Here is a 26135-nt window from a genome sequence, read left to right as displayed (position 1 = left end):
AACCTGGAAGGTGGAGTATTGGATGCAGTCTGGGGCTAGCAAGGGGGCAGGGCATACCCTCACTACACCAATTCTCAGTAGAGTTATGATTCCATAAGAAGCTAGCCAGATGGTGTATACTAGAGCAACCCCCAAACTGCTCTAAGTTATGCTGCTGGGCCTGGGCCAGTGCACATGCACAGGAGAATGAGGGAAATGAAACTTTGCTCCATGGAAATTTCCCCGCCTCATATGCTGAGCAGATCTTGGCACAGGAATTTTATTATATCTTTATAATCAGGAACCGTTAGACATGTTAACATCTCTGTAAAAAGTGGGCTCAAAAAGCCATAAAGGGTGTTACTAAAGCAAAGCTGGAGCACTGAAGTTGATTGAAATTCAACGCTTACAGAAATATTTAAAAGTACAGTATACAAGTGCAGTTTAAATGTAAACTATCAAGATTGCCTGCCTGCTCCAATCCCACTGGTTGGTCAGAAGTCACTAAGGGCCTGAACCTTCCCCCTTACTTAAACTGAGTAAAACTTTCCTCTGCAAGCAGTCCCGTTCAGCATAATGGGACTACTTGCAGAGCCTGGCACTATGGATGTGAGCTATGGTGGCAAAATCTGGCAGAGAAAAAATGGTGTCATTCTAGAGAAAAAATGGCTTTTTTTTAAAGCGATTAAAATATTAAGATGTGTGCTAGAAGGGAAGGCTGGTCCAGCTGGTAGAGTGCTAGCTTGGGACTTGGGAAGCATGAGGTCAAGTCCCAGCACTGCTACAAACTTCCCTGTGTGACCTTTAACAAAGCTCTTTGTGCCTCCATTTCCCATCTGTAAAATGGGGATAACAGTACTTCCCTGACTCACAGGCTATTGTGATGAAAAATACATTAAAGATTGTTAGGTGCTCACATACTAAGGTAACAGAGGCAATATAAGGACCTGTGCACCTCAGTTCCTCCAATCCTCTGCCTGTGGCACGTAACAGTCTAGTATCTTGTGGGCTGTAATACTGTGGTCTCATTTCTGTCATCAGGTTAAGTGGGCGGATGCTTGGTGCTGTTGGTGGCTTGTGATATACAGGAAGTCAGACTTAATGATCTAGTGGTTCCTGTGGCCTTAAACTCTGACTTTATGGCCTTTCCTGGGCTTGAATTACTAAAAAAACATCTGATTCCTTAAAAACGGGTCAACTGAGTTTTCTGGGAGTAGTGAAGGGCTCTTTTTATCATTTTTTTTTAGTACTGTGCAATAACCAGTTGGGAATCACAAAACCCACCTGCAAGATCATTTGGAGAAGATGAAGAACTTGGTATCTTGGAAGAATGTGTAAACAAAGACTCTGTGGAAGGCTCAGTGAAGTCACTTGATGAGATATTACTTCTTCCAGCCTGTCCTACCGGAAACGTGGGCTGGGGTAAATCTGAAGACTTGGTATTTTCTAAGTAAGAAGTGGAGCTGTCTGTCATATCAGGCAAGGTGCTGCTGTAGGTTAGAGACCTTAATGTCCTCTTTTCACCTCTGAGGGATGTCATTGAAATATAGGTACTGGAAGTATGGAAATCAGAAGTGCTTGTTTCTGTAGCTGAGATGCTAATTGGTTGGTGGCTACTTCCAATACCTAAAGTGGGATGAAAAGATGGAAATTAAATTTGATATGCCCAAATCTGATCGGATTTGTGAGTTCTATAATAATTTTGCCCTGAAATACAAGACCAGTTATGTTCCACTTATCATTTCATCAATTTAAATGGAGCGAAAGATGGGATAAATGTGGATTATAAAAACTAGATAAAGAAAAACAAGCTGTGTATAAATCACTGGGTATTTAAAAAACAATATATTTTCTATTGAGTCAAATCTTCATATGAAGGATTCTCCAAGGATGAAAGGTACAGACCACAATGAATTATTATAATAAACCTTGACCCAATCTAGTCAGGTGATAGATACTTTCCCATTAAGAAGATGTGATCCATTTTCCTACATTTTTAGTTTAACAACACTTATTGATACATATATATACTGCATGGGAAAATAAATCCAGAAATTATTCAGTCTTTAGAAAATAATAATTACTTGAAAGAAAATTACTGAGTGAAACCTGTGGCTTAGATTCCTCTAGTTGTTCCAGTGGGAAAAGGCTGTAGAGATTAGCGCTCTGTGAAAAACAGACTTTTTAGCTCTCTAGCGATTAAAATAAAATAAAATAAAATAAAATAAAAACCAAAACCAAAATTTTGGGTTGACCAAACAACAAAATGATTTGACATTTTTGGTGATTTGAAAAGTAAAAAAAATATTAATTTCAGTTGAACAAAAGTGTTTTATTTTGATATCAAGTACTTTAAAAATATTTTTGCATTAAAAAAATAAAATTGAAGGAGATTTCTAAATGAAAAGTCAATTAAACCAAAAAATGTAAACAATCAAAATTAAAAAATAACAAAATGAAATGTTTTGACTTTTTTCTAATTTTGCCCAATTCAGGCAGAGCGATGGAAGTTGACCCTACATGGCCATAGGGGAGCGCTCAGCTGCCATAGCTGGCTTCTATGTCAACTGCCCATCGCACACAATCTGGAAGGTAGAGTTTTGGAGGCACACTAGGAATGGCAAGGGGCGGGACAGGGCATTACGTCAATTCTACACCAATTCTAGATAGGCTTATGGTCCCACAGGGAGATAGCCAGCTTGTGTAAATTAGAGTGACTCAAAGGTGCTCTAACTTATGCCAATAGGCCAGGCCCAGTACAAAAGCACCATGAAAATCAGGGAGGTATAACTTGCTTCCTGGCAACTGCCCGCCTCCTGTACCACACAGAACTCAGCACAGGAATCTGAGCCTTCATATTCAGAAATCTTAAGAAACGTTGCCATCTGTATGTAAAAAATGGGCTTAAGCCATCAAACCAAAAGTTTGTAATGAAATGCAGTGAAGTTATTGAAGGTTTCAGTCAATGACTTTTGAACTGGAACTCAACAACTCTAGAAATATTTAGAGGTACAGCCCACAGGTACAGTGTAAGTATAAATTAGCAAGATTGTATGCCTTTCTAATCCAGCTAGTGGGTAAAGAATCCCTAAGGGCCTGATTTCCCCTCTTACTCACACTGAGTAATACCCTCCTCTGCAAGTAGTCTCATTCAGCGTAAAGGGAGTACTTGCAAGGCATGGTACTGCTCGACATGAGCAGTGGTGGCAGGATCTGGCAGAGAAAAAATAGTGAGATTGTAGACAAATAAACGGATTGCTACCCTTTTTTAACAACAGTGAGTAAAATGATCAGAGCAGTGTAGATGGGTAGTATAGTCTGGGGACTACGGTGCAAAGGCAGGGACTTGAGAGACCTGGCTTCAGTTTCCTCCTCTACCACAGACCTCCCGTATGATCTATGGGTAAGTCACTTAGCAGCTCTGTGCCTCAGTTTCCCATCTGTACAATGGGGATAATAATCCCTACCTTGCAGGGGTGTTGTGAGAAGATACACATTAAAGATTGTTAAGCACTCAGATACTATGGTAACAGGGGGGAAATAAAAGGACCTTTGGTGGGTATGAGTCTGAATTTAAGAGCAAGTGATTCTATTTTAAAAAAAATAGAATCACAGTTCTTTGGGGGGGGCGGGAGGTTCTGATTATTGTTTTATGTTTGTAAACGGTGCACTAACCAACTGGGGAATCACAAAACCCACCTGCAAGATCATTTGGAGAAGACGAATAACTTGGGATCTTGGAAGAATGCGTAAGCAAAGGCTCCGTGGAAGGCTCAGTGAAGTCACTAGATGAGATATTATTTCCTCCAGCCTGTGCTACAGCAGACGAGGGCTGAGGTAAATCTGAAGACCTGATATTTCCTAAGTTAGAAGTGGAGCTTTCTGCTGCATCAGGCGATGTGCTGCTGTTTGTTAGAGACGTTAAGGTCCTCTCTGACGCTCCGGTGAATGTCACTGAAATATAGGAACTGGAAGTATGCACATCAGAAGTCCTTGTTTCTGTAGTTGAGATGTTAATCGGTTGGTAGCTACTTCCAATAGCTAGAAAGGGGATTGAAAATGGAAATTACATTTGATATTCCCATATCTGACTGGATTTCTGAGGTCTACAATAATTTTGCTCTGAAATACAGGACCAATTATGTCCTACACATAATTCCATCAATTTAAAGGGAGCTTATTTTGGGATGAATTTGGCTTATAAAAACTATATCAAGAACAACAAGTCGTGTATAAATCACAGGGTATTTAAAAAGCAGTATATTTTCTATTGATTGAAACTTTCATAAGAAGGACTCTCCAAGGGCAAAAGGTATGGACCAGAAGGAATTTCCTTAGACTTGGAATGATGCATTGAAATGATTATAAATAAAAGCATGGCTCAAACTAGTCAGGTGGTGGGCACTCTGCTGTTAAGATGTGATCCACTTTCGTACACAGTTAGTTTAATAGCACTCATTTGTTGATACATATAGAAACCTTGTGGGATAACAAATCTGGGAATTATTCAGTCCTTTGAAAATGAGTATTACTTAAAAGAATATTACTGAGTGAAAACGGTGGCTTAAATTCCTGTACTTGTTCCAGAGCAGAAAGGTTGCACAGAGAGCTCTATGAAAAACAGACTTTTTAGGTCTCTGGCAATTCCAGAAAAACCCTCCAAAACCAACAAAAGAAACCCAGATAATCACATTTGGTGTTGAAAAGACAACAAATTTTTGGTGAAACGAAAAGTAAAAAAACTTTATTTACATCAAACAGAAAAGTTTCATTTTGATTTCAAGTACAACTTTACCCCAATATAACGCAACCTGATATAACATGAATTTGCATATAACGCGGTAAAGCAGCTCTCTGGGGAGGAGGGGGGCAGGGCTGCGAATTCCGGTGGATCAGACCAAGTTCAATATAACGCGGCTTCACCTATAACACAGTAAGATTTTTTGGCTCCCGAGGACAGCGTTATATCGGGGTAGATCTGTATCTTTAAAATATTTTTGCTTTTTAAAATAAAATTGAAGGATATTTCTAAATGAAGTCATATCAAACTGAAAAATTAAAATAATTCATTCCCAAAAGGTTGAAAGGAATGTTTTGACCTTTTTTTTTTTGTACTTCTGTTGGGGTTTTTTACCTGAACAATTTGATAAAAGTGACATGAAATCATCACACATTTCAGTGTCACCAAATCTTCGTTTTTCACAGCAAAAAACTTTTGGACAGAAGAATTTCACCGAAATCAGGCAAAGAGTGATGGATTCTTGGCCTAACTGGCCAGAAGAAAATCCTTCTGGTGTAGGAGCTCTCTCAGCTGGCACAGAAAGCTTCTACTTCAACAGCTCATCACACCCAACCTGGAAAATGAAGTAGTGGAAGCACATTGGGGCTGGTGAGGGGCAGGACAGAGCATGCCTGCATTATAATTCTCGATAAGCTTATGGTTCAGTAGGGAGATAACCAGCTGGTGTAAGTTAGAGTAACCCCTCAACTTCTGTAACATATGTTGATGGACCACTCAGATACTATGGTAACAGAGGGTCATATAAGTAATTCTGATTGGTATAATTCTGAGTTAAAAAAACAATCGATTCCTTTAAAAAAGAGTTTGACTCAATATTTGGTGAGGAGGAGGCTCTTTTACCATTTTTTTGAATTGTGCACTAGCCAACTGAGGAATCACAAAACTCACCTGCAAGATCATTTGGGGAAGACGAATAACTTGGGATCTTGGAAGAATGCGTAAGCAAAAGCTCCGTGGAAGGCTCAGTGAAGTCACTAGATGAGATATTATTTCCTCCAGCCTGTGCTACAGCAGACGAGGGCTGAGGTAAATCTGAAGACCTGATATTTCCTAAGTTAGAAATGGAGCTTTCTGCTGCATCAGGCGATGTGCTGCTGTTTGTTAGAGACGTTAAGGTCCTCTCTGACGCTCCGGTGAATGTCACTGAAATATAGGAACTGGAAGTATGCACATCAGAAGTCCTTGTTTCTGTAGTTGAGATGTTAATCGGTTGGTAGCTACTTCCAATAGCTAAAAAGGGGATTAAAAATTGAAATTACATTTGATATTCCCATATCTGACTGGATTTTTGAGGTCTACAATAATTTTGCTCTGAAATACAGGACCAATTATGTCCTACACATAATTCCATCAATTTAAAGGGAGCTAAATATGGGATGAATTTGGCTTATAAAAACTATATCAAGAACAACAAGTCGTGTATAAATCACAGGGTATTTAAAAAGCAGTATATTTTCTATTGATTGAAACTTTCATAAGAAGGACTCTCCAAGGGCAAAAGGTATGGACCAGAAGGAATTTCCTTAGACTTGGAATGATGCATTGAAATGATTATAAATAAAAGCATGGTTCAAACTAGTCAGGTGGTGGGCACTCTGCTGTTAAGATGTGATCCACTTTCGTACACAGTTAGTTTAATAGCACTTATTTGTTGATACATATAGACACCGCATGGGAAAACAAATCTGGGAATTATTCAGTCCTTTGAAAATGAGTATTACTTAAAAGAATATTACTGAGTGAAACGGTGGCTTAAATTCCTGTATTTGTTCCAGAGCAGAAAGGTTGCACAGAGAGCTCTATGAAAAACAGACTTTTTAGGTCTCTGGCAATTCCAAAAAAACCCTCCAAAACCAACAAAAAAACCCCAGATAATCACATTTGGTGTTGAAAAGACAACAAATTTTTGGTGAAACGAAAAGTAAAAAAACTTTATTTACATCAAACAGAAAAGATTCATTTTGATTTCAAGTACAACTTTACCCCAATATAACGCAACCTGATATAACATGAATTTGCATATAATGCGGTAAAGCAGTGCTCTGGGGGGGGAGGAGGGCAGGGCTGCGAACTCCGATGGATCAGACCAAGTTCAATATAACGCGGCTTCACCTATAACACAGTAAGATTTTTTGGCTCCCAAGGACAGCGTTATATCGGGATAGAGGTGTATCTTTAAAATATTTTTGCTTTTTAAAATAAAATTGAAGGATATTTCTAAATGAAGTCATATCAAACTGAAAAATTAAAATAATTCATTCCCAAAATGTTGAAAAGAATGTTTTGACCTTTTTTTTTTGTACTTTTGTTGGGGTTTTTTACCTGAACAATTTGATAAAAGTGACATGAAATCATCACACATTTCAGTGTCACCAAATCTTCGTTTTTCACAGCAAAAAACTTCTGGACAGAAGAATTTCACCGAAATCAGGCAAAGAGTGATGGATTCTTGGCCTAACTGGCCAGAAGAAAATCCTTCTGGTGTAGGAGCTCTCTCAGCTGGCACAGAAAGCTTCTACTTCAACAGCTCATCACACCCAACCTGGAAAATGAAGTAGTGGAAGCACATTGGGGCTGGTGAGGGGCAGGACAGAGCATGCCTGCATTATAATTCTCGATAAGCTTATGGTTCAGTAGGGAGATAACCAGCTGGTGTAAGTTAGAGTAACCCCTCAACTTCTGTAACTTATGTTGATGGACCACTCAGATTCTATGGTAACAGAGGGTCATATAAGTAATTCTGATTGGTATAATTCTGAGTTAAAAAAACAATCGATTCCTTTAAAAAAGAGTTTGACTCAATATTTGGTGAGGAGGAGGCTCTTTTACCATTTTTTTGAATTGTGCACTAACCAACTGAGGAATCACAAAACCCACCTGCAAGTTCATTTGGGGAAGACGAATAACTTGGGATCTTGGAAGAATGCGTAAGCAAAGGCTCCGTGGAAGGCTCAGTGAAGTCACTAGATGAGATATTATTTCCTCCAGCCTGTGTTACAGCAGACGAGGGCTGAGGTAAATCTGAAGACCTGATATTTCCTAAGTTAGAAGTGGAGCTTTCTGCTGCATCAGGCGATGTGCTGCTGTTTGTTAGAGACGTTAAGGTCCTCTCTGAAGCTCCGGTGAATGTCATTGAAATATAGGAACTGGAAGTATGCACATCAGAAGTCCTTGTTTCTGTAGTTGAGATGTTAATCGGTTGGTAGCTACTTCCAATAGCTAGAAAGGGGATTAAAAATGGAAATTACATTTGATATTCCCATATCTGACTGGATTTTTGAGGTCTACAATAATTTTGCCCTGAAATACAGGACCAATTATGTCCTACACATAATTCCATCAATTTAAAGGGAGCTAAACATGGGATGAATTTGGCTTATAAAAACTATATCAAGAACAACAAGTTGTGTATAAATCACAGGGTACTTAAAAAACAATATATTTTCTACTGATTGAAACTTTCATAAGAAGGGCTCTCCAAGGGCGAAAGGTACGGACCAGAAGGAATTTCATTAGACTTGGAATGATGCATTGAAATGATTATACATAAAGCATGGCCCAAATTAGCCAGGTGGTGGGCACTCTGCTGTTAAGAACATGTGATCCACTTTCGTACACTGATAGTTTAATAGCACTTATTTGTTGAAACATATAAATATTGTGTGGGTAAACAAACCTGGGAATTATTCAGTCCTTAGAAAATGAATATTACTTAAAAGAAAATTACTGAGTAAATTCCTGTACTTGTTCCAGAGGAGAAAGGTTGCACAGAGAGCTCTATGAAAAACAGACTTCCACCCCCCTCCCCCGCCGAAAAAAATAAAACCACCCACATTTGCCGTTGAAAAGACAATGGTGCACTAACCAACTGTGAAATCACACAACTCACCTGCAAGATCATTTGGTGAAGACGAATAACTTGAGCTATTGGAAGACTGCGTAAGCAAAGCCTCTATTGAAGAGTCAGTGAAGTCAGTTGAGGAGATATTACTCCCTCGCCCTGGTGTTACAGCGGTTGAGGCCTGGGTTAAATCAGAAGACTTCGTATTATCTAAATTAGAAGTGGAGCTTTCTGCTGCATCAGGTGATACGTTGCCATTTGTTAGTGATCTTAAGGTCCTCTCGCCACCTTTGATGAATGTTGTTGAAAGATATGTAGCGGTGGTATGTAAATCAGAAGTTCTTTTTTCTGTAGCTGAGATGCTAATTGGTTGGTTGCTACTTACTATAGCTAAAATGGGATTAAAAGAAAAAATTAAATTCAAGGTGGCCAAATGAAAATCGATTTGCAAGTGCTATAATGATTTTGCCCTGAAATACAGAACCAAATAAATCCAAAGTTTAAGTCTAACTTAAATTAAGCTATGCAATGAATATGGCTTATAAAGATTAGGTCAAGAATAAAATCAGAAGGGTATTAACCATTGTGTATTTAAAAACACCAAATCTTTTCTACTGATTGCAATTTCTATAAGCAGGTCTCTCCAAAGATGCTGACACACTAAGAACCTAACAGTAGGAATAATGCATTAGAATTATTATAGATTATGAACCAAGCTAGTCAAATACCTGGGACTTTTGTACACTAATAAAATGGGGTCCACTTTCTTACACTGTTAGCTTAAGACCACATTCATTGATATATACAAATGGCAAGTGAAATTATACCTGGAACCTTTTCAGTCTTTAGAAAATGATAATTTCTTAAAAGAAAATTATTCAGTGAAATCTGCAAATCAGCAGAGTCCTGTGGCACCTTATAGACTAACAGACATATTGCATGCCGACGAAGTGGGTATTCACCCACAAAAGCTCATGCTCCAATACGTCTGTTAGTCTATAAGGTGCCACAGGACTCTTTGCTGCTTTTACAGATCCAGACTAACACGGCTACCCCTCTGATCAGTGAAATCTGTCACTTAGATTGCTTCCTGTGGCTGACCTAAAGCAGAAAGGTAACAGAGAGTGATGGAACCTGCCCCTTAATGGCCAGCAGAAAATTCCCTAGGCATAGAGGAGTCCTCAGGTGGCATAGCTGGCTTCTACGCCAACTGCCCCTCACACACATCCTGGAAGGTGGAGTATTGGAGTCATGTTGGGAATGGCCAGGGGGTATGACAGGACATAATTCTTGATAGGTTTATTATCCAGTAAGGTGATAGTCAGGTAATGTAAGTTAGAGCAGTCCCTAAAATGCTCTAATTTATGCTTATGTGCCATGGCCAACACACCATGTGAATCAGGGAGGTGTAAATTGCTTTGTGCTAGTTCCCATTCTCCTGCACTGACCTCAGCACAGGAGAGAATCGGAGCCTTTATATCCAGGAATCTTTAGAAACTTTCGCTCTTTTATAAAAAGTAGGCTCAAAAACCCAAAAAATGTGTTATTAAAGCAAAGTTGGTAATGAAATTCAGTGAAGTTGGGAATTGAAATTCAACACCTATAGAAATATTTCAAAGTACCACCCACAGGTACAGTTTCAAGGTAAGCAATCCAGAGCTGCATGCCTTTGTCAATCCTGCTAGTTGGTACAGAATCACTACGTGCCTCAATCTCCAATATCTTACAATGCATGTAGTCCCACACATCATAATGAGAGTACTTGCAGGATCTGACACTGGGTGGACATGGGGAACAGTGGCAAAATCTGGCAGAGAAAAAATGGTTTCATGGTGCATGGTGACGTTGGACCAGTCAGTTTCTCTGTGACTCAGCTCCCCATCTGCAAAATTGAAATAACAGCCTTTCCTTTCCTCACAGGGGTGTTGTGAGGAGAAATACATTAAAAACTATGTGCTGCTCAGATACTATGGTGACGGGGCGGGGGAGTATATAAGGACGTTAGATAGGTAAGTCTCTGAGTTAAAAAGCAACTGATTCTTTTAAAAAAGGGTTGACTCAGTTTTGGGGGGTGGAGAGGTTCTTTTTATTTTAAGTTTGTAAACAGTGCATTCAACAGTTGGGAATCACAAAACCCACCTGCAAGATCATTCGAGGAAGACGAATAACTTGGGATCTTGGAAGAATGTGAAAGCAAAGACTCTGTGGAAGGCTCAGTCAAGTCACTTGATGAGATATTACTTCCTCCAACCTGTGCTACAGGAGATGAGGGCTGGGGTAAATCTGAAGACTTGGTATTTTCTAAGTCAGAAGTGGAGCTGTCTGCTACATCAGTTAATGTGCTGTTGTTCATTAGAGACCTTAACGTCCTCTCTCCACCTCTCGTGAATGATGTTGAAATGTCTGTACTGGTGGTATACAAATTGGAAGTCCTTTTCTCTGTAGCTGAGATGTTAATTGGCTGGTGGCTACTTCCAATGGCTAAAAGATGATAAAGATTATAATTCCATATACATAAATCCAAACAGATAAGTTTTCTTCTCATATCACCCAGATGCAAATAATGCATGGACGAATATTAAATATGGGTACTATTCATTCTCGAGAAATTGCCAGCTTAGAGAGATCTGAACCCTTTACGGTGAAGAACACCATGTGAAATTAATACTCGCAAAAAATTAGCATAAACCATGAAAAGTGAAACTAAAAAAAACTGTGGCAATAACAAGCAGCACGCTTAACTTCATCATTCAGTGATACTGCTTTGCATATTGCATTCCATGCTGCTAGCACATACAAAATTATAAAACAACGAAATATTTGGAATTAAATTCAGTAGGCTTAGAACACTGAATAACTAAGGGCTTGTCTATATAAGGTGATACCAGTAGCAAGACAAAGTGGGACACTACAGGGCACTAGCTTGCTGCACGCTAACATCCAGTGTGGACACTGCTGTGGTGCAGTAGAAGTCCTGGAGCATTCTTTGACTTAATATACTTTACAAGCAGACATGGCCACAGCTCCTGGAACTTTTAGGGTATACTGCAACTAAACACCTGCGGCTGGCCTGTCTCAGCTGACTTGGGCTTGTGGGGCTGGAACTACCAGGCTGTTTAGGCTCAGTCTGGAACCTGGGCTCTGGGACGCTCCTCCCTAGCGGGTTCCCAGAGTCTGGACTCCAGCCTGAGCCTGAATATCTACACTGCAATTAAACAGCACAGCAGCCTAAGCCAGCTGACATGGGCCAGCTGTGGGGTGTTTAACTGCAGTGTAGACATACCCTTTGTGCACCGTAGCATTGTCCACACAGGATATTTGCTGCGTGGCAAACTAGTGGCTTGCTGTGTAATAGTGCCCCAGTGTAGACAAACCCTAGATATTCAAAAACACATGTGATGCAAAGGAGTGGAATAAGTAGATATTAGACTCCTCCAGGATAGCTGGCCAAGAACCACAAATCTTAGTGGATACAACAAAGTCAGCACGGCCTTTAGTTTGAATTACTGATAACTGGACTGAGTTCACAGGCAGCAGTATGGTCCAACAGATACAGCAAAGGACAGGTACTCAGAAGATCTGGGTTCAAATCCGAGTTTTGCAGCACAACCAGAGGTAATGATTAGAGATAGTCAAAACTATTTTTGATAGAAAATTGGATTTTGACTAAATGAAAATTTTCATGAAAAGTGTCAGTTTTCTGTGTAAAAATTTTGACTAAGTGTCAAAAAGTCAAAACCTTGAAAACCAAAAACTCTTGTTTTTCTACAAAAAGTTGAAATTTTCCACCAAAAATCCAAACCACCCCTCCAGTTTCCCACAAGCTCTAGTAATGATGCCTACCCATGGCTACCTAGTTGTGAACTTTTTTGAGATCTATGGGAAAAAGCTATATAGTGCAAAATATAATATTATTCCTCCTCTAGTAAAAGAATAATTAGGCATTTTGTTCACAAAGGGTTTTTTAAATAAATTAAAAGAACTTTAAAACAGCAAGCTACTGGACTAATAATGCTCACCTTTGGAAGCAGTTTCTGAAGCAGAATGAGACTGTGTAAGCAAAGGGTCTGTTGAAGGCTCTGTGAAATCTGTGGCAGCCAATGAGATACGAATTCTACTGGTCAGTGGTATAGAAGATATAGATGACGACTGAGTTAAATACGAAGAGCTGGACATTTCAGTACCAGAAGTAGAGTTTCCTGTTGCATTAGAAGATCTGCTGCTGTTTATTAGATCTTGTAATATCCCCGCTCCAGCTCTGGTGGATGTAGTTGAAATGTACGTACTGGCAATGTGAGAATTGGCAATATTTTTCTCTGAGCCGCTAATTGGCTGATGGCTACTTCCAATGGCTGAAACAGGGTAAAGAAATATTAAAATTCCATTCTCATAAGTCAAAACACTTCGACAATTTTTCTTCCAATAATGTTCAGATTTACAGTTTTTGTGTAGCGGGGAAAATAAAAATGTTTCAGTTTGGTGAAAATAAATGATACCATGGAAAGAAATCACTGACTGAAACCTTTATATTGAGGAAACCCTGCAAGTACTGACAGATGTCTATTCATAGAGTCATAGAAATGTAGTAGGGTTGGAATGGACCTCAAGAAGGTCATCTAGTACTTCCCCCTGTGCTGAGGTAGTATTAACTATACCTAGACCAGGGGTCAGCAACCTTTCAGAAGTGCTGTGCTGAGTCTTTGTGTATTCACTCTACTTTAAGGTTTTGCATGCCGGTAATACATTTTAACGTTTTTAGAAGATCTCTTTCTATAAGTCTAATATATATAAATAAACTATTGTTGTATGTAAAGTACATAAGGTTTTTAAAATGTTTAAGAAGCTTCATTTAAAATTAAATTAAAATACAGAGCCCCCCGGACCGTTGGCCAGGACCTGGGCAGTGCGAGTGCCACTGAAAATCAGCTCACATGCCGCCTTTGGCACGCGTGCCATAGGTTGCCTACCCCTGACCTAGACTATCCCTGTTGGTGTTCGTCTAACCTGTTCTTAAAAACATCCAATGACGGGGATTCTACAACCTCCTCTGGGAACCTGTTCCTGCGCTTAATCAGCCTTATAGTTAGAAAGTTTTTCCTAATATCTAACTTAAATGTCCCTTGCTGCAAACTAAGCCAACTATTTCTTATCCTACCCTCAGTGAACATGGAGAACAATTGAACACCATCCTCTTAATAACAACTTTTTACTATTTTTAGACTTATCAGGTTCCCCCCCGCCTCCCCTTTTCTCTTCTCTAGACTAAATATGCCCAATTCTTTCAACCATTCCTCTGAGGTCACGTTTTCTAACTCTCTTACCATTTTTGTTGCTCTCCACTGGATTCTCACCAACTTGTTCACATTTTTCTTAAAGTGTGGTGCCCAAAACTGGACACGGTGCTCTCCATCTGAGGCTTCATCAGTGCTGAGTAGAATGGAACATTTACCTCCCATGTCTTACATACGACACGCCTGTTAATTCATCCCAGAATGACATTTGTCTTTTTTGCTGCAGCATCACACGGCTGACTTATATTCAATTTGTGATCCACTCTAATCCCCAGACCCTTTTCTGCCTAGCCGGTTATTCCTCATTTTGTATTTGTGCATTTGAGTTTTAATTTAAGGGCAGTACTTTGCACTTGTCTTTATTGAATTTCATCTTGTCAATTTCAGACCAAGTCTCCAGTTTATCAAGATAATTCTGAATTCTAATCCTGTCCTCCAAAGTGCTAGCAACCCCTCCCTGCTTGGTGTCATCTGCAAATTTTATAAGCACACTCTCCTCTCCATCATCTATGTTGTTAATGAAAATATTGAATTGTATTGGACCCAAGACAGACCCTTAGGGCAGTGGTTCCCCAACTTATTCCGCCGCTTGTGCAGGGAAAGCCCCTGGAGGGCCAGGCCGGTTTGTTTACCTGCCGCGTCTGCAGGTTTGGCCGATCGTGGCTCCCAGTGGCCGCGCTTCGTCGCTCCAGGCCAATGAGAGCTGCTGGAAGTGGCGGCCAGTATGTCCCTCGGCCCGCACCGTTTCCAGTAGCTCCCATTGGCGTGGAGCAGCGAATGTGGCCACTGAGAGCTGTGATCGACCAAACCTGCAGACATGGCAGATAAACAAACCAGCCCAACCTGCCAGGGGCTTTCCCTCCACAAACGGCCGAACAAGTTTGGGAATCACTGCCTTAGGGGATCCCACTTGCTATGTTCTCCCAGTTGGACAAAGAACCATTGATAAAATAATGGCTAAAATATATTAAAGGATCAGTTAAGGGGAAAAAAAAAACAATCAATGAACTAACAGAGATGCATACTGAACTTCACCATTCAAACTGCATTGCTTTTGCATTTTCTCCTTTGTCCCTCCCCTGTCTGTATGTTGTCCATGTAGACCCTGCCCCTGCAAACAGACCCATGCACGTGGACCTTTTCCCCAGTGAAGTCACTGAGTCATGTGGGGACAGATGAGCTTGCAGGATCAGGGCCTGAGACTGCATGATCCACATCTGTTGGAGAGGGCCTATCACACTGCTAGCACTAAAAGAAGAATACAGCAAATCACAAAAAAATATAAAATAGAGTAAAAATTATTTTTTAAAAGTCGTCATAAATAAATAATAAAAATAACATAGCGTGTTTGCAATTAAGTTCAGCAAATCTGGGAGGCTGAGTACAAAGAATGTTTCTTAAATATATGGCCCAAATGCACAAAGTGCAAATTACCAGTAATGAACTCCCTCTCCATCACAGTGAGTTGTTCAAGAAGTACTACTACGAATCAGGTCTGGCTCTTCTATAGCACTTTTCATTAGTAGGTCCCACAACGTCTTACAAAGGAACAATTCAGAAACTCCAAGAATAACTGGACCGTTACAAAAATATTATTGACTCATGAGATCTAGAGTGGCCCTTAATCGGAACTGCTGACAAAAGGACACAATTCAGAGGAAGCCATTTGTTCCAACAGGTAGCAAATAAGAGAGACTCAAGAGGCCTAGGTTTGAATGCTGGCTCTGTTAGACTTGCTTTGTGGCCTCAGTCAAATCATTTAACCTCTCTCTATCTCTGTTTTCCTATTTGTAAAATTAAATAATGATACTTACCCACCCTTTTGCAACTTTATGAAATTTATGGCTGAAAAGCACTATACAGATTTTAAGACCAGAGAAGACTATGGTGATTTAGTCTGACCGCCTGACTAACAACAGCCATAGAATGTCATCCACTAATTCCTGTATCAAGCTTAATGACCTGTGACTGAACTAGAGCATGTATCTTTTCAGTAAGACATCCAATCTTGATTTAAAGATTTCACGTGATGGAGAATCCCTCATGTCCCTCAGAAAACTGTTCTACTGCTCAATTACCCTGACTGGTAAAAATTTGCAACTTATGTCCAGTTTGAATTTGTCTGGCTTCGATTTCCAGTGAGTAGGTCTTATTACGCCTTTGCTAAATAAAAGAGGAGTCTACTATCAGACACCTAATTATGCTCAAGTCACCTCTTAACCTTCTCTTTGCTAAGTAGATTGAGTTCTTTAAATCTCTTACTGCAAATCTCTTACTGCAAGGCATATTCTACAGCTATCAAAGAATTCTTCAACCCTCTCTAACTTTTCATTAAAAATTGCTAAGTGCTTAGTACTATTAATCCTATATTTTCAAAAAATGACATTTGGTAATATTTTATAATATTTTTACTGTGAAATGAAAAGCCTATGGACTGTAAAACTCACCTGGGAGACCACTCTTTACAGGGGAATATGTAAGTAAAGGCCCTGTTGAAGACTCAGGGAGAGCAGCGATAGTTGATGATCTATTACTTCCTCCAGTCCATGATATAGAAGCTGAGGAGTGGGATAGATCTGAAGATATGGCAATTTCGGTATGAGAAGTGGTGCTTTTCAGTGAATCAGTTGAAGCAATGCTGTTTGTTAGCAACTCTATTGTCCTCTCCCCACCTCTTCTGAATGTAGGTGAAATGTACATACTATCAGTATGAAAACTAGGAGTCTTTTTTTCCATATCCCAGATGCTAGCTGTCTCCTGGCTGCTTCCAATGGCTGAAATACAATAAAGAGATATTAAAATATTTGTACTGTTGTTGTGCTAACAGCACTTACAGTGGCAGCTCTTAAAAACATGCCAATTTTGGCTTATACAAGTAGCTAAAGTTGCCACAGTATTTGCACTATTACCTAAACTTCCCTATACTTCACACAGAGAATACTGCAAATACTGGTGTGACATTGTCTAATTATCCAATGGAATTAAGCATGTTTTTAAGTGTGAATGCTGTAATCACACACATACAGCACATGTGAGAATTTTTCAATCAGTAGAAAAAAAAGACCCCATAGCCCTGCTGCTTTTGCAAAAACACAAGCATGTACACAGCTGTACTCCTGGTCACAGCCAATGGGACATGTGCATGAAGAAAGTTAAGTGTTTTCAGGATAAGGGTCTAAGAAAAAAATCACTGACTGAAAATGTTACACACAGACGCTCTTTGCCTATAAATAAGAAAATGATTTTTATTTACCCTATGACCCTGTTACATTGCCAGAGCTGTGTAAAGGGGCCTTAGTGAAATGAGACTCACTCCTGAAATGCCATGAAAGGTTTTAGTTGCCTTAATGTTTGTAATGAAATTCAGCAGGGTGGATGGCTGAGCTCAATAACTTAGAGACATATGTATGGTTAATATAAATTACCAATACTGGACTCCCTCTCCATGTCACTGGTTGGTCAAGTATGACAAATGCAGCTTCTAAGAAGCTCAAGAAGAAAACAGATCACCTTTCTTTAAAAACAAAATCACCCCCTGAAATCAAGAATGTCCTAGAATATAGTTACCAACAACGGGGCACGATTCCTTTATAAATCATTATTACATTTGGTGCAAGGTATTGGGTGGGGTTTACCAAGATTACTGCTCTTATGGATGATAAAACTCACCTGGAGGATCACTTTGTGAAGATGAATAGGTGGGTATCTCAGAAGAATGTACAGTCAAAGTCTCCGTTCCAGGCTCAGTGAAATACATGTCACTTGAGGAGCTATTTCTTCTGTTCTGCTCTACAGAAGAGGAGTGCTGGGTTAAATCTGCAGAACTGATCATTTCTGTATAAGAGGTGGTGCTTTCTGTTGCAGTTGTAGACTTGGCACTGTTTGTTATAGACAGCAACGTCCTCTCTCCACTTCTGGAGAATGTAGTCAGTGTCTCCATATTGTCCGTAGGAGACCTGGAAGTCCTCATTTCAATATCTGAACTTCTAAGTGTCTGATAGCCACTTCCAATGACTGAAACGGAGCATAAGGTAAGTGAAAAAATTAAAAATTTTATCTGCAGAACACCAAGTGTGCAGAGTCAGATTCTGATCTCTGTTACACAGGGGGAAATCTGAAGTAATTAAACTGAAATTCATGGCCTTTCTTTGGGTTTACACTAGTGTAAATCAGAGCAGATTCTAGCCCATGATGTCAAATTCAGAAATCAACGAGTTCGTGCAATGTAAGCCACGTTGCATTTGGTTTCTTCTCTTCGTCTGGGGAACAGTTTTGGGAAATTACTCTAAAATTAATAAAAATGAATTCCTTAAAAAGAAATTATTGATGGAATACTTATAATCTGGAATCCCGAAAAGAACTGGTACCTCCAGGACTATTAATCTTGGAAGCCAACTATTAGTAATGGAAGATCTAGCATGAATTTCAGTGGTTTAAAAAACTGGAGTTTAGAAACTTCTATCGGCCTGGATAATAAGCTGAAAAGTCATAGGTTGGTATAATCTAGCCAACAAAAGAGGGAGACACCAAAATATTAGGGCTGATTTAGAAAATTTTGGCTACTGTCTTTTGTAGAATAAGAAACAAAACATTGGTTTCCCTACACTATCCTCAATTCACTCCACCACAGCTATTATTTTAATGTTGATGTTAAGAGAGGCGGTGGCTACTCAGTACCCCTAACTGTCACACTGCATGTCCCATATTGTGCACCCCAAAAACAAAGCACACTGGGAACTCTTGTATAGCAGGGCCTTAATCTCTATTTTCCAACTGTGAAACAATCTGGTAATCATAGTACTGACCTATCTTTGTTGTTCCCTTTGAGGTCTGTAGATGAAAGTGTGCAATCAAGGAAAAGTGTAATTAGTTATTACCGTGAAGTGAATCGTAGCTTTCACAACAGTGCCTCTAATGTTCTCTGACGATAAGTGGAATCATTTTATGAAGATTACTTCTGAATGTGGCTTCAATAGCTAAATCTACATAACATGTAGTGATCAACTAGATGTGGACAGCAATTTCAATTGCATTCTATTCAAAGTCTGAAAAAGACAGTGATCAAGGGGAAATGGAAATAAGTCTGTGAAAACTATTCAGTAAGGCTGATGGGAAAATGGGATGTAATTTTTCTTTAAAATTTCCCAGCAAATATGTCATCCTTCCCTGATCCTCATCAAAATTTGAAATTTCAATTAAAAATAGTCATATTTTCAAATGTCAAAAATTTCATCCACTCTGTATGAGGTCAAAAAATGAGACAAGATTTTGTTGAAAATTCTAACCTGTTCTTCGATCACAGGATCAATTAAAAAAAAGTCATCTATTGGAAAATATCAAAAACATTCACCCTGCCCTATTTTACTTTTTGACCAGACTTACTTTTTGAAGTTTATAACTGAAAACATTTTCAACTTAGTACAAGCATTATATTGCTGGTGTGTCACTTTGAACATGTATTGTTGTATTCAGAGAGATGGTGGCATTCAGAGCTAGATTAGATTTCTTCTGGCACTCAAGGCTGATTCAGGGCTATCATTCAGGCCCAGGTTTGAGGCCCAGCACCAAAACCTAACAAGTTGTTCTGGAGAGACTTTGTCCCAAAGTAGAAGAAATCTCCCAAAACAGATTTCAGCCATTGTGGAAAATGGAAATCTCAAGAGAACTGGCTTGTGATCTAATGAGAACTGTGTCCAAACTGGAAAATAGGTCCCATCTGGGTATGGATTCCATTCAGATTGGACTCAGACCACTCCTTGCTGGCCACTTCTGACAGGCTGCAAAAGCTGTGTTCCCAAGCAGCACTAGGTTGGGAGGGGACATCCATAGGGAAGCAAAAAGAGTTCTGAGCATCTTCGCTTTTCACTCCTCCTCTCTGCACCAGACTCCAGTGTGAGAAAGCTGAGCCAGCTCTGCACTGTGCCTCCTGCACCCAGAGACTCCACAGCCCGCAGGAAACCAATGGGAGTTAGGTACCCCGTGGGATTTGCAAAAGAACCTAAGCACCTAGCTGCATCTGTGGGCCCCTAAATACCTTTACAAATCTACCCCTAAAAAAGGACTGAAGTGGCTGTTCATTAGTTAGCTTCTTGGTTCCATTACAGCGCTGGTCCCCAAATATTTTTGTCCATACTCCCCTTACCTGGTCTGCACCCTCTCCCTCCCCCCGAAACAGGGCCACGGTCAAGGGCGGGGCTGGTCCTGCAGCTGGGGCCTTAGCCAGGAGCAGGCCCACAGTCGAGCCTGCAGCTGAGGGCTGCGGCCGGGAATTAGAGACTGGAGCCGGGAGTGGGCCCACAGCTCAGCCAGGAGCCAGGGGCCATGGCTGGGCCCACGGTCGAGGCTGGGAGCTGTGGTCGAGGCCGGGAGCAGAGGTGTGGCTGGGAGCGGGGCTGCAGTCGGGGCTGGAACTGCAGTTGGGGCAGTCATAGCTAAGGATGCCAACTCTGGTTGGATTAATTCCTGGAGATATTGTTACATGACAATCTTTAATTTCTGGAGACTTCAGGACAAACCTGGAGGATTGGCAACCCTCGTCAGGGCCTCAACAGGGGCTGTGGCCAGGAGTGGAACCATGACCTGGGGCTGGGGTCAGAGTGGAGCTCAGGGCAGAGCGGGGCTGGGTGGCGCTCCCTCCCTGTTCCCTGTGGGGGCTGACTCGGGCCACCCCTGGCTCCTGGCCCCGATTGTGGGCCTGTTTCCCCCCAAAATGTTCCTCCATGCCCCTGTAGGGGACATGCCCCACAGTTTGGGGACCACCACATTACAATATTAGCAAATACTGCTGACCCCAGTAAGACTATATGCTATCGTCATAGTTTTAGCCTAGTACTACTCCATAGCCCAATACCTTCTGACCACAGTGCTTAACGATAACTGCAGTGAGCAGTCTGTGGAAGTGAGGTTTAGTTGTGGAAGTCAGGCTTATACACACAAACACAGAGAGAGACAGAGAGAGGGAAAGGGTGGGGGCTTGGAAGGATCAGATTTTTATCAGTAAATGTTGGTAAGTATTGATTTCAATGCATGGACACAAATCGACGAAAAACATTTCCATCTGTAATAATCAAAATTTCAGAGAGGCCAAGAAAGAAAAAAGCCGCTTGAAAACTTATTAGAGTTTGATTTAAGGATATTTACTTTGTCTATTTTGACATCTGTTGTAGACAATTTGTGTTTTAACGATTATAGAGCTTTAACTTATTTCTGAGTCTCATAATCTCCTGTCATTAAATAATTATTGTCTGACCTCCACATCATTTCCTGCAACTGTGAAACCAATAAACATTGAAAAAAATGCTTATAAATAAACATCAATATTATCCAATAGTAACTATCAAAATTAAAATCAAATTCTGCCAAACACATATATAAAGCTATAGGAAACATGAGGATTTCAGTTCATGTTGATCTCATGAACCAAAACATGTGAGTTCAGTTCATCTAAGTTTGCAGCCCCTGAGGCTTCAGTAACCCCCCAAATCTATATAAACACCAAATGTGTGTCTGCTTCATTGTAAACTAAAACAAAACAAAATGCATCACTCACTCTTTGCGGATTACCATAAGTAATTTTCTGGGAGAGCAACCTGAAGGTCCCAAACCCCTTCTGGCTCCTGTGTGGGGAGTGTGGCAAACTGCCTAGCCCGTTTCACCATCTTCAGACAGGTAGGTAGCAGTGAGGGAGTAGGTCTGCAGCCTTCTATTAAATGAAGAAAAATCTAGGAGATGAAAATCTGCTTCTCCACCTCCACATCCAGCAGCACGGGGATCCACAAAGCTATAGCATGTCCTGTGTCATCATCCCACTCCCAATTACTGACTACTGGGCACCTCAGAATAAGGTAACTGACAATGATGGAGAAAGCAGTGGGATCGTCCAGACTCCACCAAAGATCATGCTGCTAAGAAGGAACCCTGCTCGCCTTTTCTGTATTCCCCTGCCAAGCACTTTTCATAAGGGGCATTTATTGCCAGGACCTGGTTAAGTTCCAGGGGGGTTATTCAACCTCATTTTCCTCTTGTACATATTCTTAATCATCTTCCCAGAAATGTCATGCAGGATTGCAGTGAGCCTGCCACCCCAGAGATGGCTGCATTTCCTGACTGATATGATCTCTCTTAAATACAGCAGTTTCAATGTTAACTCGCCAAGAAGAGAGAGAGAGATGGAAAGTATTTGATTTAGATAGTAAGTACCTTGCAGTGGACACTTTGTTCTAATACAGATAGTAAATCACTTGAGGCAGAGACTGTCTTTTTGTCTTAGCCCAATGGGTGCCTGGTCTATGAATAGGGCTCCTAGATGATACGGTAATATAGAAAAAATAATATGTTTGCATAATGCTGAGCACAAACAACAACAATAGTTTGGCAGAGTCGCTCAGACTATGCATTCAGTTGTTACTCCCATGCAAATAAGCACCAATTGTCCCAGTTGCATTCTTGCAGCCAATATCCAGACAGAATTCTTGTTTCCAGCACAGTCACAACAAGCCAAGCCTACTCCCATTTAACAAGCTGCTTGTTGCTGCAGCTCTTTTGGATACAGGGATTCTGAAGCAGAGGGGGTCAGGCTTGGCATTTTATTTGCAAGTCAATACCCAGACTGAGGCTCAAAAATGCGGGTGTGTTTGTGGAAGGAGCATCAAATTCTTCTCTGCATCCATCTGTCCCCAAAATCTTCCAGATGTGAAACAGCAGATCACCCTGCTGGGAAACACGGAGAGGAGCTCTCTCATCTGTTTTTGCTCTATATAATAAATGTAAAGTAACAGACACTGAGAAAGCCTGTCGAGGCTAAATACTGACAACGCAAGATTTACCTTTCCAGACTATTGACTAGCTTGTCACTGAACCATCAGAAGGGCAAGCTACCGTATATACTGTGATACATTCAGATAGATTGCACAGAGCAATAGTATAATTCCAGCCAAATTCAGGTGCCTAGAGTGCAGCTCTGCTGTTAAAATTAATTGTGTAAAAAAGCACAGCCTGGGGTTCCATACTTATGGTCTCTTAGTGACTCCTGATCAAATGTCATCAGTTTAAAAGTAAAAAGACAGACGTGGCTTTTCTAGCTGCTTGCCCAGCAAACCCTGGAATCTGGGTTCTTTCCTGCTTGCAACATCACCAGTGATAAATGGCCTGCTACACCTGTGAAGCTCCACTGTCTTCAAATTATGCCCTCACTAACACCTGTGCAATGCCACCACCTTCAGAGAGGGCAGAATCCAATACTATTCTTGGAACTCAACAGCTCTGTTGATGCCGTGCAAGTCAGACCAGAATCCAATTCATTCTCCCAGGATATAATTCAGTTTGTTTTCCTTACACTGGTTTAGCTCTGCAGGGTAAACAGGAATAAAAAAGGAGTAAAAAACTTGTCTTAGTCACTCAAGTCAGTAGATCTAACTCTGAATACAGCCAGGGAGCAGCTCGATTGAGTAAGAAGGTGCCATTTTCAGAGGAGAATCGCACTTTCAATTGCCCTCAAAGTATGTGCAGCTGCATGAACAAAGGAGGAAGAAAGCATGCCAATGCAGGCTCAGATACCTGGTTTTGAGAGCACAGTTCACTCAGTTACCTTTGAAAATCTGGCCCACACTGTGGAAGCCAGAATGAAAAAATCAAACATGACAAAAATCTCTAATAACTGCTCAGTCCCTAGCAAGAAATGTATGATCTGGGCTCAAGGCAATCACAATTAGACTGCTGTTGACTCCCTTGCAGAAACATGACCCTCAGCTTGTGCAGAACAGCCCAGACCAAAAGGTCTTGCAAAATGAAATAAACACAGGACCTTCTGGTCTCTTCAGATCCCTTACAGATTTAGACTATAAGCAGTCCCATAGCTCAGGTACAGTTTTGTCACTAAAGATTTTGTCACATGCTAAGCTGTTGCCTTTGATTTAAAAAATAAACTCCTTCTACACTGCCACAGCTGTCAAGACAAAAATTTTAATTATAACATTAAATTGTCGCACCACCTGCACCATCAGCGTTTTTGTTTCCAGTTAGAACTATAACACTAGCAATGATGCTCACCAGACACATCTAATCGTAAGTGCTACTTTTTCTTTGTAAGCACAAAAAGTATGCTATTTATTCACAGTGCAGTTATAACATGTCCAGTATAAACAGATCACGTTCCAGCAGATTTTTCAGCCCCGATGTCTGTTGTTTTCAGCCTGGCTCTGTAACCAGCTTGTGAAAGTCTTCAAACATATGCAGACACGTTAAAAGTATTTCTATATAATATAGCTGGACTTTATTCCCTCCCCCGTGCCAGCAAGGCCCTACTTTGTGTCAGCATCACAACTCCTGTCTCTCCCTGCTTACGTACCCAAAGTTCTCTTCATCCTTGAGGCTCGTATCACATGTAAGCTGTGCCACTGTGGAAGTGGTTGTTAATCTAAAAGCTAATCACGTTTTCAACGGACATCAGTCAAGCCGATTGTCACAAAGCACATGGTTACTAATGGTGGGCAAGGTTGTGACTTAAAGGCCTCGAAGGGGGAGTAGAGAGAATAGGATTTCCACCTCCCGTTGCATCAGGTCTACCATACTACACTCTAGACAGCATGGCCGATGCTCCCTGTGGTGGGCTGGAGGTGGGCAGGGATGAAACTTTTGCCTGTGCATCATCCCTAACTTCGGCACAGTTTGACTTCCCCCCTTCTTTACTATTATTCACACCCAGTATTGACAGAGGTGGACTAATCTCTTTTACTCAGACTCTCTCTATCACTGCAGGTAATTTGCTTGGCTTCACCTTTGCCATGCCTCATTAGCTGGAGTGGGCAGAGCAGAACCATATAGCATGTGCTATTGGTACAACTTTTACAAGCCAGATGGCCAGGCCTGAGAGACACATGGGGAGGGGCAAGTGACTTGCCTAAGGTCAGATCCGTGACAGAACCAAAACTAAAAAGCAGGTCTCCCAAGACCCAGCCTTGCACCTGCTCCCCTGTGCCATGCTGCTTGGCTCACCAGTGAAATGCTGTCACCTCTGGTGTGGAACACTAAAGAACAGTTTTAGGACAGGAAATGAAGCAGGCAATACCAATCTGAACTACAAGGGGAATTCAGGTAGGCCAAATGTAACTATCCACACTGGAATTTGGCCAGGATGTTGAGGGATCACACCTTTACCCTTGCATGAGATCTTCCATCAGCTCCTTGGTTTTATATCTGAACTGAAATACGGCACCTCATCCCCTAGGACATTAGTACAATACTGATTCAGACAGACACTGAATCACCAACAGCAGTCCCTTGAGCACCCAAGCATTATTCCTCGAGGTCACCCAGCCCAGTACCACATAGGTCTATCTATCCTTGTTTAGTTTATAGAGGCTATAAAGAGCCCAACCGTGTTCCCAGGGAAGTCAGCAGCAAGTCCCAAACTGCTTTCAAAAGGAGCAAGCCCTAAAACAAGAGTCCATTCACTGAAATGCAGGCAACTTGGGGTGGAAGGCAGCTGCTGTTAACCAGCTGCATGACATACATTTTAGGGCAGGAAGTGAAGAAGAATATTGTAACCCTTTAAAATTGCAGGGGGTACTGGGATTAAAAGGTAAACAGAATGGGATCACCTGAGCTGAAATTTGACCACAATGCCAGGGCTAACACCACTACAAACCATGCAACATAAATTGATCTAGCCATTTATGTTTTGTTCACTGAACTGAGAACTATTCTCCGCTCTTCTCTAGAAGGGATTTCCTAATTTAGCCTCTAGAACTGAAGAAATGATCCCCTCTAACCAGGGAGCAAAATTAAATGGGAGTTAATCATTAACCAGCAAAAATTAATAAAAGATAATACACTAGGTCACCCAATTCTACAAAACAACCACCCTTAACTCAGTTTCCATCATGTAGTTCACTCACTTTCCCCCACATGCCTGACTTTAATCTTCCCTTCACAGCTCATTTGAGAAGAGAAGGTAACATTTAGCAGTGGAAGGACAGGCTCATTGTACGGTGCAGCTGTGTTAAGTTATTGTATGTGAAGAATAAGGTGATGTTTTGTGCCCTTCTGGGATGAAGCATACTGAAGTAGATCTCTCATGAGAAAGAGAAGCTGTAATTGTAAAGCTCCCATCTGTTCAACTACATAATCTCAGCATCAGACTGAGAGACAGAGAAAAAAAAAATCTAAACACAGAAAGCTCTTTGCCGGCTGCAGGAAAACTTTAGGACTCAGATTAAGCCATGAA

At 40.8% G+C, this 26135-nt stretch overlaps 1 protein-coding gene across 8 annotated transcripts in view; it reads right to left on the bottom strand.

Moving 5' to 3' along the window:
- The window catches only part of HEG1 (heart development protein with EGF like domains 1), a 94510-nt gene that overhangs the window by 46020 nt on the left and 22355 nt on the right, over positions 1-26135 (bottom strand). For 2 of the 8 annotated variants that reach the window (XM_050916893.1, XM_050916898.1), the window contains exons 2-8: positions 17582-17926; positions 16360-16686; positions 12641-12973; positions 10761-11102; positions 8670-9011; positions 7658-7999; positions 1264-1605 (exon numbers count right to left, since the gene is read on the bottom strand). In XM_050916893.1, coding sequence (XP_050772850.1) covers positions 1264-1605; positions 7658-7999; positions 8670-9011; positions 10761-11102; positions 12641-12973; positions 16360-16686; positions 17582-17926 — 2373 coding nt within the window. Of the gene's footprint in view, positions 1-1263; positions 1606-3678; positions 3831-5668; positions 5821-7657; positions 8000-8669; positions 9012-10760; positions 11103-12640; positions 12974-16359; positions 16687-17581; positions 17927-26135 lie in introns of all 8 variants that reach the window. The other 6 variants (XM_050916894.1, XM_050916896.1, XM_050916899.1 and 3 more) reach the window with 6 other exon arrangements.

Source organism: Gopherus flavomarginatus, chromosome 10 (genome assembly GCF_025201925.1).
Source record: "Gopherus flavomarginatus isolate rGopFla2 chromosome 10, rGopFla2.mat.asm, whole genome shotgun sequence".
NCBI classification, from domain to species: Eukaryota; Metazoa; Chordata; order Testudines; family Testudinidae; genus Gopherus; species Gopherus flavomarginatus.
The sequence above is the reverse complement of the archived record's forward strand: the minus strand, read 5'-3'. Positions and strand labels throughout refer to the sequence as shown.